The 16,959-nt window shown below is 42.2% G+C and overlaps 1 protein-coding gene across 5 annotated transcripts in view; it reads right to left on the bottom strand.

Moving 5' to 3' along the window:
- PDE8B (phosphodiesterase 8B) overlaps positions 1-16,609 on the bottom strand; it is a 79,321-nt gene extending 62,712 nt beyond the window's left edge. For 4 of the 5 annotated variants that reach the window (XM_030003653.2, XM_030003655.2, XM_030003654.2 and 1 more), the window contains exon 1: positions 16,221-16,609. In XM_030003653.2, the coding sequence (XP_029859513.1) occupies positions 16,221-16,538 (318 nt within the window). In that variant the 5' untranslated portion in view covers positions 16,539-16,609. Of the gene's footprint in view, positions 1-8,759; positions 8,811-16,220 lie in introns of those variants that run through there. The other variant, XM_030003656.2, reaches the window with a different exon arrangement.
- Positions 16,610-16,959: the final 350 nt, after the last annotated feature.

Genomic DNA, 16,959 nt, shown 5'->3' with positions numbered 1-16,959 from the left:
CTTTCATTAAAAATAAAGCAAAGCCATTTTTAAGTCCTCAAAGTAGATAAAGTCCTATTTTCAAAGTTAGTGTGAATCAACATATCCCTGAATCTACAGTAGGTCTGAGACAACAGCTCTGATAGCCTTTAAGGCAATTTAACAGTCAGCATGGTGAACTCATCTTGCAGAGAGATATGTTCTGAAATGGGAGTTTGCCTCATGTACTCTAAAAGAAAATTGGTCTTGATATACCACCTACGTGCATCCTGTCCAATGATTTTTTTTCCCTACAGAAACTGAGGATGCTGCTTCTCAGATCCAAATTAGGATAATTTGTTTTTAGGAAGACCTTAGGAAAGGAGCCCCCCAAAAAGTTAGCAGTAAGATGAGAAAGAAGGTGAGAAGTCATTTTGCTAGTGATGCGAACTGTAGGGATTTTATAGAAGCGTGCATTGTTGACCCATTTCAGCATCAATTTTCAAAAAAATGTGCAATGAACACATACAAAATGCTGAAAAATTGCCATTCCCCCCCTAAAAATCTGAGTGCTGGGTTATGCTTAATATTTCATGTTTTAGAAGTTTCTTGTGTTTTAATTCCTCTTGCAGCTTCCAGTAGAGAGGTATATATATTTGCACATACAGTTCTTCCTGTAAAAGTCCTAATGAAATACATTTGCATTAACTGGCATTTTTATATTTTACTTTATGAAGCAGCTCAAACAAATATCCTTTGCCATTAAAAATAAAAATGTAAAAAAGTAATTCCCTAATATTTTAATTTCAGTCATGATGTATGCAGAAATATTTTTAAATTATTCAGTCACTCTTACCACATTTAAAATATGATGGCCTCAAAACACTTACCATGAAGCCGGCTAAGGAATATATATTTGGAATTTTTCAGAGGATAACTAAAAGCAACCCTACGCACAGTTCCCATTTTTCTCCCGAGTGGCATCTTCATCTCTGGATTGGGAACTATCCTTCCAGCCATGGAGGAGTCAGCTAGGAGCTTGCTCCCACTTGGTGACACTGGGACAACATCTGCGGTGGTGCAGGAATCCTGATCGCAAAGCAGGAACTCTCTCTGCAGCCAGCCATCTCAGGGGAGGCAAAAGCCACAGCATTAAAGACATCAGGCCATCTCAGAACTTGGGACACATAAGTCTGAAACTGACTTTGCCTATATCAGATCAGAAAAATGTTTACCCTATTTCTACATGTAATAAAACTTACGATTTTGTAGTTATTGATCTTGTTATCTGATTAAGAAAGTGAAAATATGTTAGAATAGAAAACTTAACCTATGTTCACAGAAAATAAGAACTATTCCTCCATTTCTCATGCATGCCAGTTACTTTAATTGAGTTTTTCTGTGTTGCATAAGAGACTTGCTATAAATTGCAATGAAATTTTACTCAGGTTCAAGTAACTAGATTATACTATGAACACAGTGATTTCACTGGTACCCACCAAAAATTGTTTTATTATCCTTGGAAGACTAGTGAAGATGCTGCAACTGTGTACAGAAATAGAATAAATACACACTACTTGGCAAGGATTTATAAATGAGCTCTAGTGAAAAGGTTAATTCAGAGAAAATGAAACAGCTGCAAGAGCGTCTATCTTATTTAAGATGGCTTGGTTTAATACTGTCTATGCTGCTGTTGAAAGGTAGACTGCAGACATTTCCATCTGAGATTATTACTTATCACTGAAATGTGTACAGCATGAAGCAGTACAGAAGTCTCCATGAATTTTTATGTACAGCAGAACACACACGATTGACTGTCATTCACTTTACCTTTCTGTTGCTGACAGTAATATCAGGGAAGCATTTCATTCATATGCTTCCTCATATGACTAGGTTCTCCATGAAACATAATGACAACAGATCAAGTAACAGCCTACTAGTCCAATTTAAAACCGTGCTTGGCTTCTTTTGACTGATTTGGACTCAGATGCAAACTAAGTCTGAAACCATATTTATGTAAAGATAGCTTGCTAAATTCTTCACCTTAGTGCTCCACTTCATCTTTTCCTTCAAAGGGAACGATTTTCCATTTCCATATGTGCCTACTAAACACATCTGCAAGCACTAAACAGAGACAGCGAAGCCAAATCTGTAACAATACAAATCATGTTATGGCTGATGGTAAGAAGAGTCAACAATCACTCATTTTAATTTTTCACCGTGAATTTTGATCTAACAGTGCAAACTCTACCAAAGGTGCAAAAAACATCACTGCAAAAAGTAAAAAAGAAATCAAGTCAGTTATCAAATGAGGAGGAAGAGCAGCAGCAAGCACTGCAATCCCATGTGTGGAGTCCCTGGGCCTTTGTAGATCTGATCCAGTTGTCCAAGGCTACCGACTTGTCATTTGCAATAGTGGCACAACTGTGGTGTTTAGGTATCTGGTCCGGTCCCTTAGTACAAGGCTAGTTGTGTCTTGGCAAGAACTATGAGATCTTGGTCCTATGCTTCCAATCTCAAAAGCATACATCGTTGGGTTGTAGTTACATGTAGTCAGTGCAGCCAGCTGCTGAAGCATGTATCCGGCCTCCAAGTGTGTGTTTTACAGTTGATGTTGCTGTAATCATTAGCCCTCAAGCTATAGTAATTTAAAGTTGTTTTAAAACTACTGTGGGTATCTCCATGGTAACGTGTCTTTAGACCTCCCAACTGCAGCATGAAATGAAGTTATCGAAGTTAGCATTGCCAGACAGTTAGATATTTTCCAGCTGGATCTTCCCAGCCACCAGAAAATTTTCATTTATTAGAAGTAAAGCCTTTTGAAGAAGCAGTAAATCAGGTGGATGTTTTTATCAAAATATAAACAGAATCTGAGGTAGACTATAGTAAGTTCTGATTGACTTGAAACATTTTTTCCAGAATTATATCTTTGAACTATTTCTCTTGTTGAAGTGACATTTCCAAATCAGCAGGAAATCCAATTCCCACTAACTTCCCATCAGCATACAAGTCAGTTGCCAAGCAAATGTCTGAGCAGAGAAGCAGCAAAAGTTTGGAAGGAGTTTAGAGAGGATGCACAGAAGACTATCTTTCCTGTTTTATGCTTAATCCTGTGACAGGAAGCAATGAAAGTACTGTTTTAAGTCACACAACTGTGCCATGATTTTTTTCTGTCCCTGGCATACATGGTAGCAGAAGATATGCCTACTGTTGTCAGATACTCATCAGTGTTGACAATACTTGGAATAGGCAGATAGAACTGCTCTCCTCTAGAGTGAGTAAGAACGTAACTGATCATCAAAGAATGAATAAAGAGACTTGGCAGCTGGTAGACACAGGATGTGAACTGTGACCAAAAAGAACCAAGAAGTCCACGCATTTAAATGTATCCTGCTTTGATCCCATTCTCAGCAATGGCAACACCCCTGCAACTGGTCAAAAGGGAAAAAAAACCCCAACCAACAACCAAAACTGGAGGGGAGATACCAGAAGATGGCTCACCCAACCTGCAGACAAGCATACACCAAGTCTGCATACAAACATACAAAAGGATCGCCCATCATCCAAAGAAGGTAGACTATACCCTTCAGTGATTCTATACTGAAAGAATGAGTGAAAAATAAAAATCCTGTAAGAGACAGAGTGGCAGATCAACAAAAGGGAGTGGTGGCAAGAAGCACTGCCAACTTCTCCAAGTGATGCAAACCTGGTATGTTGCACCTATGCCATCCCACTACCTCCTTCACTCATCAAGGAATGTTGAACACTTACCCTGATAAGTTAGGAATGAGGCATTTGGAGAAGCAGCACTGCCCAGCCCAACTACTAGTTACAGCTAAAATAGCTAAGGCCTGTGTGGGAGATATGCTGCCAGCTGTTTTAGTCCCTGACAGCCCATTAACCAGAAGAGGAGATTTCAGGCCCCAATCATTCATTTCTATTGAATTAAGAATAAAACATGGGGAAATTTTCAGAAAATTTGAATAGCCTTTTGCCCATTGCTGTCTTCCTATCTGAAAAAGGCCAAATCTTCCTACTGATGTCAGTGGAGTCTTTCCAGGAGCAAGATTTTCATCCTAACATATGGAGTGGTGACTTCTGAATTTGGCCATTTTTACCAGACTACATGTATGAATTGCACATTTCTGCACTGGGGCTGGAAGTGCAAAACGGTACATATATGTTGCATGTATGTCTAGTATCCATTTTACAACATCAGTAATGTAAAGTGAAACTTCTTGCCACTGTGAGTAAGTTGCCTCCATTTTCCTTCATTTTGTTCCAGTGGACCCTGTGCAGCTATACTACATGAGTTCCCAAATAAAACAAGGGTATGTTGAAGACATTCTCTACTCAATTGCTGTTTAACATGCTCTATGCCAAAGATGTATGTGTATCATAAAATACCAATTTGTAAACATACACATACCTCAGACTTGGATAGGTAAACTGCATTACGTATTGATACCAGAGAATAAGCGTGAGCATGGTAATTAAGGGTCATCATTTCACAGGCAACCGTCTGCATTAACCATGAAGGAAACAGCGCTCTCTGATAAGACTTCACATGTGAGCTACGGAAGTACAGAGCCCTTTTTGATTTTAAGCTATCTGCAGACTATTTGCAATCAAATGAAAAATAACAATAAAGTGAACATGAAAGCATGGCCCTAAAGGAGTTACTTTCAGCACAGCAGAAAAATCTTTCAAATCTAAGGCAAGGCCACAGATGTCTTACAGCTCTAAGGGGAAAAAAAATCCTTGATCTAAAAATAGCCTCTTGTATAAATCTGGTGGAACCCATGAAAACGATTCCCTTCTTTGAAGATGATTCATTACTGAACTCTTTGAACTGTATGAATGGTCCCTAAGCCACTGAAATGCCAGAGGGCCAAAAAAGATCTGTATGTGCATCGGCTGTTCTAGTTAATGCATATCTGCAAACAGACAACAAAGGAACCTTCCAAGTTGATAGGGTAGGGAAGAAACAAACAAATGTAAGCCCAAAGTCTAAAACTATTGGTTTGAACTATTTTTTAAGAGAGTTTCTCACCACCTGCTAGTTTTTCTTCCTGAACTCCGTAAGCATGTGTTGGGACAAAATGGTAAGTATTAGGATAAAACCCAGCAACACACTGAAATACAAGATTTTGTTCCGCATACATTTGTGAGGGCCCAAACCCCCCAGAGAATCATATAGATCTAATTCACTGCAGGATCTTACCAGAGGTCATATAATATACTCACGTTTTCGGTTGAGTGTAACACTGATCAGTCCCACTAGTTTTTATGTTATTGATAATTTTATGATATTTCACTTTCTTAAATAGCTGGCTTCATACCTGAAAGAAAGTCTGATATCTCTAACACCAGGATGCACAGAATCTAACTTAAAATGATGAAATTTTAAATATATATATATATTTTAAAGACTGGCACAACTCTTGTCTTGAGCTTGAGTCTTTAGTAATATCGATCAAACACACAGTTTTCAGTCTATTAATGGTGTGAGAAACAAACAAGTTCTGTTGCTCACTCCAAGCCCATCTGAAGAACCAGAGTAGTAGCTCTGTCACATTGAAACACAGAAGAATGCCAGAATGCACTGTTGCACCAAATAAAGTGACAACATTTATACAAAGTCACTTTTGAAAGAAAAAAACTTCCATTAAGATTAAATTTATTCCCATGCACCAGACCCACAGAGCTAATACACTGTATGAGTCCTCTCCTGGCAAAATCCTATCTGGGCCTGGAATATAAGAGCGCATGCTGTCATTTCACAAAGTTGTACCAGAATTATCTCCATATTACAACAATTGTGATTGTTATGCCCTGATTGGTGGTTTGGGGGTTTTTGTTGCTGTTGTTTTGTTTTGGTGGGGTATAGTTTTCATGGATTTTTTTTGGTTTGGGGGTGGGTTTGGTCTGTTGGGGCGGGGGGGCAGTTCTTTTCCCCCCTTTTGTCAAAGCTCTCTTCAGGACAAGACCCTCCCAGCAAGCTCCTTTTCCTGTCTTGTAGTAAAAGCACTGATTTAGCTACCAGATTTCTTCCCCAACTATCATGAAACCACACAAACCAGCATGGTTTGTCTGGAGCAGCACTCCAGACAAGGAGAAAAAACGTGTGAAGCTAAGAATTTTTCTCCTTTCAAGTGTATAGAGCTTGCACTGGCAGACTGGTTAGTAGTCTTCAATTTGTCTAGACAAATATTAGATACTTCTCTCTTACTCTCAAATATTAAATTACAGACATTTAGAAGGAGTCCTCTGCTGCTGTGATGGTTTGGTGTCCTGGTTTCAGCTGGGATAGAGTTAATTTTCTTTCTAGTAGCTGGTATAGTGTTACGTTTTGGGTTCAGTGTGAGAAGAATGTTGTTAACACTGATGTTTTCAGTTGTTACCAAGTAAGGTTTAGACTAAGTCAAGGATTTGTCAGCTTCTCATGCCCAGCCAGCAAGAAGGCTGGAGGGGCACAAGAAGTTGGGAGGGAACACAGCCAGGACAGCTGACCCAAATTGGTCAAAGGGGTATTCCGTACCACATGACGTCATGCCTAGTATATAAACTGGGGGGAGTTGGCCTGGGAGGGTGGGTCAGGAACTAACTGGGCACCAGTCGGCGGGTGGTGAGTAATTGCATTGTGCATCACGTGTTTTGTAAATTCCAATGCTTTTATTATTGTCATTTTATTATTGTTGTTACTATCATTATTAGTTTCTTCCTTTTTGTTGTATTAAACTGTTCTTATCTCAACCCACAAGTTCTACTTTTTTTTCCCCCAGGTCTCTCCCGCATCCCACTGTGAGGGGAGCAGTGAGTAAGCGGCTGCATGGTGCTTAGTTACTGGCTGGGGTTAACCCATGACAGTTGGGAAATAAAACCACAGAAAAGCAAAGACTATTAGGTGACTTTAGGCAGCAATGGATACATTACTACAACTTTGGAACACAGAACACCATCTATGCATTTCCTGTTGCAATGAAACCGATGTATGATTGAATTGTTTTAGAAGCTCATTAAGACTACCACAAATAAACTAAAGGAATAGCATGTTCAAGATAATTGCTACAATCCACAAAATTTCTTAGCACTGAGTTGCAAGCTACATTTTTGTTGTGTAACTATAAGATCTGGACAGAAATCACTAGGTTCAGACATCACATCTCCTCAAGACTTCCAAGTGTCATCGGCATCCTGTGCCACCAAGACAAACCTTTTTTTTCCCCAAAACACCTCTCTACCCACACGCCCCTTCAGCCCCACTCCCTTTGGCTTAAGTTTCTGTCCTGGCCTCCGCCAGCCCATAACAGATGCTCCTTCCACAACAACCCTGACTTAGGCTAGATTGATTACTTTCTTTTCACTTGAACAATGACGTCTCACTCTGCTTAGGCCATCTCAGCTCTTCACTTCATCCATCTCTTCTCTAACCATCCACTGCACCCTCATAGTACTCTAGTTGACCTTTTTTATGTCTGCAAAAACCTCCAGAACAAAGGTAGCCAAAGATTTCCCAGGTTTCCACCAGTGCACTGTGGCAGCTGTCCAGATCTCCATGGGGACAGAAGTGCTGTCCAGCAGCTGCAGCCCATTGCACCATGTCCACGACCCACTGACCACGTCCACGAGAACATAAGAACTCAAAACTTTTGAGATGTCTTGCTATCCTGGCTTCCCTCACTTTGCAATCTAAGACAAAGGGAAGCAGCTTGAAATAAAGCCGGAGCAAGGTGTTTGACATGGCAGTTACTCACGTCTTCCACAAGTCACAACGCTGCCTGGCACAAAAGCACAGCTTGAACCATTTAATACATGTGAATGGTTTTATTCTGAAATGGAACATACCACCTTTTCCTGACAGCTTGTGTTATTTCCCAATATAATTAAACAGCTGTTTAGGAAATGGCTTTCTTTGCGACAGGAGGAAGTAGCGATTCATAAGGGTGGGACTCTTTGGAATGGATGGGTTTCAGGGAAGCGGTCTCAGAGCCAAGAGGAAGAGAAAACCACAATAGCCAACAGTCCAGGAGACAGGAGGCAGTGAACTCACATGGAAGAACCTCTTCAGACTCTTTCAAAACAGGGAATTGAACTTGGGTGTCTCCTCCCCAGAAAACACCCTAGCCACTATGTTACCACCTACCCTAGGGTCTCTGAGTTTCAAAAGAAATTTGATTCACTTTGGAAATGAACACACACAAAAGTTAAAGCCTCGTTTCCCCCCTCCTTTTCTAAAAGAGATTTCTTGGTTTTCTGGCTAGCACAATGGCTTTATAAGTTGCTTTTCATAAATGGACACAATGATTATTAAACATAACTGCAGGAAAATGGCGATCATTGACAACATTCAAGTTCACAATGCTTTCAGACAGCCTTCCAAATCTGCAAAGGGGGAAAAAGAAAGCCTCTTTTGCTGTCCCCGTGGGAAAATGGCTGATGTAAGAGCAAAGGGAAAATGGAGTGCTGGAAGCAGCTCCAAAGTTAACTTCAGAGACCTCGTGCCCAATTCCACATTTGATTAGCTGATTTTTTTTTTTTTATAGCACTAAAATGTATGCCGCTGGTAAGTATATCACTATTTTGATTAAAACATGCATAAAATGAGAAAGGAAACAGACTGCACCCCTCCAAATATAGACAAATAAATTGTAATTAAATCTAACAAGTTACAGCACTACATGCAAACTGGCTGTGCGCAAAGTTTATGCTAGGCTTATAAATAGCTGTTGTATAGCTTGTTTTCCAATAGCTACATTGCTTCAAAACTCCATTCTGCCCATTTCAGCTCATTGCCTTACCTTGCAGTGGACATTACTGACCCTACTAATGCAGAGTCTCTCAGCTAACTGTTGTTTCTCTGGATTTCTTATTCAAGCACAATTTCATAGCATCTATACACACGCTCGCACTTGACTGCATTTTCTGTGAATTCTGTGTGCTGGAGTCCAGGCGGCCCAGATCTTTGCAACTCCGGCTCCACTCTTCCATGCTATGAAACCAACTGACATGAGCCCAGTTCTCCCATCCTTTTAGAAAGCAAACTGCCTCTTCAGATGCAGTATGAATCTAGGGCAAGAGATCAACAAATTGTAAATCTACATTAAAATTAGTTCTGTATTTTCAAAGTGAGTAACTCACAGTATTAAGAGCTTAATATTGAGACTAATAAACCTAAGCTCTACCCTTTTTCAGTATTCAAGATATGAAATATTTGGCACTGGCTGGCCAAATCAGTGGGTAGAGATGTACAGGGATTTTTTTTTAACAAGTCTCCAGAGTAACTATCTATTCACAGAGTCAGTCTAAAGGAACAGAATGTCTATAATACATTTTGTTCTTTTATAGCTGACAATACAGGTGAGAAAGACATTTATAAATAATTGGAAGCTGAAGGCTGGGGCAGTGGTTGGCACAAATGGTTGACCTGCAAGGGAAAAATAAAGCTCATGAGCAAATGGACTAATGGTCCTTTCAAGTGAAGAAAGTTATCTGCAGAAGGCTGTGCAGCATACCATCTTACTCAGAATTAATAATGTATCTCCGGACAGCACTTCTTCCTCACACAAAAGGAAGGGTAACTCAAGTTTCAGAAGCCAAAAGCACCAGTGTTTTGGGGGAGTCGTGGGAGCTCCCACAGAATGAGCTCATCGTACTTTATGGCCTGGGAGAATTGCCCCAAAGAAGATGCTCTCAGAGAAGCAAGGGGACGGTCAGCTGTTGCTGCCCTGCAAGGCTGGTGACTTACTGAGCTAGAAATGCACCTACTAAACTGGGCCAGAGGGAGACGGTACTACACAAGAGATCATCAGGCGGCAGTTGTTACTGTAAGCTCGTGCCCTCAACCACAAAATTATACATTTCAAACACACGCTGCATTCCACAACCTTTACATTGGTAAAGGTGACTGATGATTTTCTGAAGCCATAATCCTGCTACCATTGACTTATCTTGAAGTCCAGAAAATACTGTTTGGTTACCATGACAACACTCCCCCCAAAGAGTTAAACCCTGCTACACCATAACAGTTCACATGCTATTTCCTACCAACCACACAGGTACATACAGCCTTCGCTAAAGACAATTTTAGAAAAGTTACATGTACATTAAAGATAATTCCACAAATTTCATATACACCATGCATCTTTCACTTTGGGCTACACTGAAAAACCCTGTAACTGAGACAGACTTGAACCTTTCGAAAAAATAAGAGGAGTGACCAACATGCAGACAGGAAATACAGTCAGGGAATGTTCTACATGGTAAGTAAAGTACCCTGAGATCTGGCAGAAATGCAGGTGGTGCAAGAGCAAAATTTAAACCAAAGCACAGTTTCTTTTCCATCTCTCGTTTCCCTTCACACCACTACTTACACTTTCAGCAAATCTTACTCTCCTGGACTTGAATTTTCAAGCAACAACACTTTTGAGGGAACACACAGATAATTCAAAATGAGAATAGAGTAGTCACGCAAATAGCCTGTCTGCCTTGTAATGCGAAGATTTTAATTAAAAAACCAAAACAAAACAACAAATGAAACTCCTAACTTTGCTTCTTTTTTTTGCATATAGGACTGGGGCTTATGAATGTCTCCATCTCTAGTTGCATTAATCTGACAAGCTTACCCATGAGCACACAGCATTTCAGAAATCACTAGGATCTAGAAACAATACTCCTTTTAACTTCTACAGGCTTCACATATCATTACACAAAATTCAGGACTACTTCACAGAACATTCCCAAGTTATTGAAAATATGCACTTCCATTACTCCTTACTTCAGGAATGCCTATGCCGTATGATCCACCCTGGTACAACTACGTGATCTAGGAACTCATGGACATAGAAGAGGTACAGCAACCTGGCTGAAATAACAAACTCCTGGAGAAGCTGAAGGACCCCCCACCAGGAACAGGAAATATTTTTGTGAGTCAGGTGCTTAAATGCTCATTACAGCAAATAGGGCAACCCCGTCATCTCAATGCAATAGGTGTCCAAGGTGCAGAGGGGGCACTCAAGCCAGCTGAAAGGAAATGTCTACAAGAGATGTTTGGTAGCCTTGCCTCTCTCTTAGACTACCCGCAGAGCAGGTGTGATGTTTAGTTTCAGAACCTAAACCTGCTCAGTTACTCTGCTGTCTACACCACTACGTAAAGTATGATAGATGACTAGATTATTCCTCACCTGAAGGAAAGGAATGGGAAACTGTGTGCCCATTTTCTGTATCACACCCTAGTGATCATTGAGCATTCTCAGCTGCAGGAATTCAAACCTGTTTGTGCATCCCAAGAGCATGCACTATTCTCCAGGGTATATGGCACAATTTCTCAGCTTGCATTATGTCTTTCAGCTGTGTGGTCAGTTTTATTTGAAATCCCTCTGCTCTGCATTCAGCACGATCATGGAATATTACAAATTGTCAAAAGATCCACATTAAGCTCCTTAGAAGGTAAAACCTCAGAGTCTCATTTTGTGCATAGGAAATAGTACAAAGTAGAAAACAGATGCTACTAATGCTCAGTTTACCTAAAACTGGTGTTTTGGGCACTGAAAGCAAACATTCCAAAATAACTTTTTACTGGAGGACTTAGAGGGGTGCAGGCGTCTTGAGAGTCCTGTTGACTCTCAATGCCTAAATGGCTGAGGGTCATTGTTCTTTTACAAGCTTCCAACTCCCAACACTTCTCTTTTCCTATACAAACTAAGGCTGGGGTGGTGGGGTGGTGGTGGTGGTGGAGGAAGGATGCATTTTACATTTAATGATATAAACGCCTATCACCCAGAACAGTTTTGGAAGTCCAGAATGTTGTGTGACTCAATACCAAGTAAGTTTAATCTACCAGGCTGCTCTGTTTCCTTTGTCAAGTGGTTTATTATATTCTGAAGAAATGGTTTTCTCCATTCTGTTACACTTCCCCTGGCTGGCATTGCTTAAGAGCACAACTACAGTGCTTGTTGAAGTTTACCTGTACCATTTGAAGGAGGAATGGAAAGGTCAGATATGGAGCAGCAAATCTTTGCAAAAGTTCTTTTAGTGTCTTCATTTAGGAAGTCTGGGCTTAGTCCAAGAAAAGCACTTCTATACTAGCAATTTTCTTTATGGTAAGAGTTATTCAGGTCAGCACCTCTCAGAGAACAGCTAGCCTAAATTAAAAAGGCTCTGCACTGTAACACAGTTCAACACTTTTTGGCCTGCCCTAATGTTTTTCTGCCAGCTTTGCAGCCTCAGAGTATGTTCAAGAGGACTCTGATGTCTTAGCTGTCCTATGGAATTGTGAAATGGACCTTTATCACACTAAGTTACAGAGTTGGGAGGTTTATTTTCCAAGTTTACCCTACATCTGGTACATTCCATGTTCTACAGAACATATTAGCAGCCAGTTTAACAGCAGTACACTTCAAACAAAACAAGAAGTGCCAGAAGTACAGTGGCTTTTCTTATACATTGTACTGCTTTAAAGAGAAGAATTGTATTTGAAATCAAGGCAGTGATTACAGTTGCATTTCTCCAGGACCCGTGGATCTGATGCAACTCTCTCAGTACCTGGATTTCTCAATGCTCTCCATAGCACTTTGTATTTTTATTTGGCAGCTGCATCCTTTTCCCTATTCCTCCAGATTTAAAAAAAAAAGTAAAAGCTAGGTGCTTGACATATTGGGGTGCATCCTTCTCCTCAATGCTCCCACCTTGGAATTTAACACAGTTCAACAGCGGTAAGAGATACTGTCCAATTGTATTTCTTCTTATTTCTGAGCTTTGCTTCTAATAATTATTTTGCTATAGAAAAGCCTGAAAACTGCCAAAACCTGTTCCTAGTGTGACTGACTTTGAAGAAAGGTTCATAAACAGGTTTTTCTCTTCCATAAAGAACACAGCATAAGAAGAACCAAACCGTTACACCTGCTGTTCTTGTCATTTCAAGAAGAAAAATAAGATAATCAATAGAATACTGCAGAGGGCTTTTTTCTCTCCCCACTAGGCTATATGTTAGCAACAGGAGCCTTAAAACTCGTTTGTTCTTGTAGTCTTTAAGTTTGGCTAATGTTTAAGTATGAAGATGTTCAAGAAAAGTGTATCTATGCATGCACTTTTGCTTAAGATCTGTATTTGGCCATAATTAAATGATGTATTTGTAATCATAAGTAAGTTAAACTTTTATTATTTTTTCAAATCTCCAAGGAAGTGTTCAAGAAGCTGTTTACTTCTTGCTAAACAGCTGGTACTGTCGCACTTCAGAACTAGCAATAGTTGAGCAATGGGTCAAGCAGCTGTTACACACTCAGTATCATCTCATGTTCAATGTTATGTTTCGGTGATGTAAGCTAAATGCCTTGTATCTTTACATAAAGCTGATGTAGAATTTGAGATAGTAATACTGTTTGTTGTTGTGATACTGTTTGGTTTTATTAAGGAGGGAATGTGGGCCAGGAATATCTGGTTTTTACTCGAGTGTTTCTGCCCAAGTACCTTAGTAACACAGCATATGGCTGGGCACTAGAAATTGTGGGTCCTATTCCAAATTAGGGCGCAGACACATCTTATAATACTTGACAAGTCCACTTAAGATCTTTGTCAGGTAACCTGTAGATATTTGTTACCAAGCTTTTGAGATCCACAAAGAAACACACACGCACTAGAACTGCTGAATGATTACTCATAACCAGTGTGAGCGGGATGCGAACAACACATCTGAATGCTCTGAACAAGTCAGAACGTTTTCTTAAGGAAAGGAGAAGAAAAGGAAACAAAAAAATTGTCTTTGTAACACTGACCTCACCCTAATGAATACAGATTAGATGGACTTAAAAAGTAAGGTTTAGGTAAGCCATATATTTTAAGTGACATGGGATCATTTTTGTTCTTTTATTTGAATTGTGTCAGGTTGAAATCATTACAGGTTGATTTCTTTTAATGCCAGTTTAATATTATGGTATGGATGAGTTTTAAAACATTGTATAAAGATAGGGTCAAATGTAAATAATGCAATACTTGATTGTGTAAAGAACTAAAGAACAGTTTAGAACAGAAAATGAAGACAAACAAAGAAGCATGGTTTAAGTTGGTTGAGCAGTTACACAACTGGAATATTATATTAATATATAATAGTGCTAATAGCCATTTGACCTGTGTATTTGTTTTGTCCCCTACATACAGTTAGATGAGGTTTCAACACAGCTAATACGTGCAACCAAGCACTACAGCAGTTAAAACCATGTGGTACTACTAGACACTTTTTCTGTACCAAAATAACTAATATTTTTCCTCATGTTTGAACTTCTGTGGAAATAAATGTTGTTATCATGTACTATTGGAGAACCATCTTTCCATACTTTTTCACTTCTTATAGCTCATTATGTACCAAGTACTATTTTGCTTTTATGATAGTAACCTTGCTTTGGTCAGACAAATCCTCAAGTATGATATTAACCTGTAGGAAATCGTGCCCCAAGTAGCAGCAAGAATGGAGGCCCTAACTAAGTTTAAAAAGTATATAAAATATTTTACAGATCTTAATTCTTGTAAGAATGGAAACATTTCTACTATATCACTGAAGCAGTTGTTCAATAAACTTCCCCCATCATTTTCCTTAGGTGCTTGTGACTCTAAAACTGTCAAAAGAACAGAAACTATCCAAAAATAATATTACAGTGTCAATTATAAAGTTCAAAAACATCTGAAATACATTGACTTTTAATAACCAGGAAGTTGACAAATATATTTGTTTATAAGAGCACATGATGTAATAACAAATAATAAACAATTCATAAGAACAGAAAAGGGCATTACCACTTTAAAAAAAAATAAATCTTTTTTTCAAATCTCAAAGAATCCTGCAAGAATTTCTATTTTGCTCTCTTCTACATTAAAAAAAATAAATTGTATTTCATCTTAAGTATTCCACTCTGAAATGTAAAAAAGCATCCTCAAATCCAAGAAATGTAGTAATTTTTTTACTCCAGTCCTGCTCAGACTTTGTCGCTATCACTGGTTATGCAGGTTCTGCTCCTGAGTGAGTAAAACAGCCGATGTAATCACAGACAATTCTGCAAGTTTCTCAGCATTTGAACAAACAAACTGGCTATGGGTTGTGGTGGTGGTTTTTTTTTCTGTGTGATCTCTCTCACTTATGTCTACCTTCTATAATTTAAAAAATCCAGAAATCATATAAGAAGATCATATAATCTTTTATTTTCTTAATTATAGTCTAACAAAATACCAGGATCTAGTTAAGCCCATGGAATTACTTCATGACATGATACCCTCCTTTAGCAGTACAGCAGAAAGGTGAGTTAAGGTGCAGCTGGGATCATGACAGCATTTGTTTTGATAATAAACTTTGGAATTAGGCAGCAAAGCAAAATTTAATTCTTGGAAAACTTTCAGGGAAATTAATGAACAATCTACTCTGATACTAAAAAGAGAGAGAGAAACCCAGCGCGATCATCCCTCTCTTAACCGCTAAACTTTAAGGGAAGGTGTTGACGAGCAGGGTGCAGCAGTGCCTGCCTTAGCCACTGAGAGGAGGACCCAAGCCTCCAGATTTGGAGTGAGATGACCCTACAGGCACAGCCCCGGCCCGCCCCTCCCGGGGGTATCCCCTAGCCCTACACCGGCAAGGTGTGTTTGCCTACGTGTGCAAACCACAGCGGTTCGGTTCTTAGCTGAACATCCACGCCTAGCAGCGGCAGTTCATATTAACCAGATACGGGGGGCGGGCGGGAGAAAAAGGGGTGAAGAAAACCCAACAGCAAGTACGGGCTTTTTGCTGTTGAGAATTGAGCGGGGGGGTGGGGGGGGGGGGCGAGATTTTACCCCGGCCTGTTAACGCCTCTCCCAGACGCCCGCTCCCTGCCCTCGGCCACGCAGCTCGGAACAAGCGCTTTCCCGCCGCAGCTGTGACTCCAAGAGCGATCCCAGCGCAGGGGCACCCCGGAGCCACCCCAGGGCTGCGGCCGCGGGGCGGAGGGACCGCGAAGGGCCCGGCGGCCGGCGCCCGCCCCCGGGGGGGCTGCAGGCGAGGCGGCCCCCCCGCAGCAGTGCCAGTCCGGCCCGGCCCGGCCGCCGCAGCTGCGGTGAGTCAGTGAGCACCAGGGCAACCGCTCCTCGCAGCTGCATCCCGCCTGCCGAAGCATCATCTCCCTCCCCCGCGGAGGCGGCGGGGGGGGACGACAGCGCTCTGGCTCCGTCCTCCCTCGGCCGCGGCCGGCGGGGAACCCACACCAGCCCCTCCGGGGAGCCGCTCCGCAGCGGCCGCGGTTTACCTGGACGCTGGCGTTGCTGGTCTGGGTCTGGGTCTCCGCCTCGACGCCGCAGCAGCGGGTCGCCCTGGCCCGGGCGGAGGCGCCGGGCTCCCTGCGCTCCTTGCGGCGGGGGCCGGCGGAGGGCGGCGGCTGCTGCCGGCTCTGGTAGGCGAGGACGGAGGGGATGGAGTCGGCCGCGTCTGTCTTGATGAAGAGGCCGTGCAGGGTGGCGGTGCCCTGCGAGATGGTGGTGGTCTGGTGGGGGGAATTGGACTCGTCCGAGTCCCGGCAGTAAATCACGCCGCTCTGCGAGACGTGGATGCTGGGGGCGCAGCCCATCCCTTCCCTCCCCACCCCGCCCCGCTGCACCGCCGGCGGGCCGGCCCGCTCCGCTCCCACCTGCCGCCCGCCCGGGCTGCGGGGCCGCCGCCCCTGCGCCGCGCACCCCGCGGCGGCTCCTCCGGCTCCGGCACCGGCACCACCCCCCGCCGGTGGCGCTGCCCCGGCCGCTCCCGCCCATGCGGCGCCTCCCCGGCACCCCCGCCCATCCCCCCGCGCCGCCTCCAGGGACCCCGGACCCGTTAAGCCCCTTCCCCTCCTCGGCAGCGTCTTACGAGGTGCCTGCGGCCACCGGGTCCTTCAGCCGGCGGGGAGGAGGAGGAGGAGGAGGAGGAGGAGGAGAAGCGGCAGCATCATCATCGGCGGTGCAGCCCCCTCCCGAGCCGGGCAGAGGGCCTGCTCTCAAGCCTTCTGCACGTAC

This window comes from Aquila chrysaetos, chromosome Z, assembly GCF_900496995.4.
Source record: "Aquila chrysaetos chrysaetos chromosome Z, bAquChr1.4, whole genome shotgun sequence".
NCBI lineage: Eukaryota > Metazoa > Chordata > Aves > Accipitriformes > Accipitridae > Aquila > Aquila chrysaetos.
The sequence above is the reverse complement of the archived record's forward strand: the minus strand, read 5'-3'. Positions and strand labels throughout refer to the sequence as shown.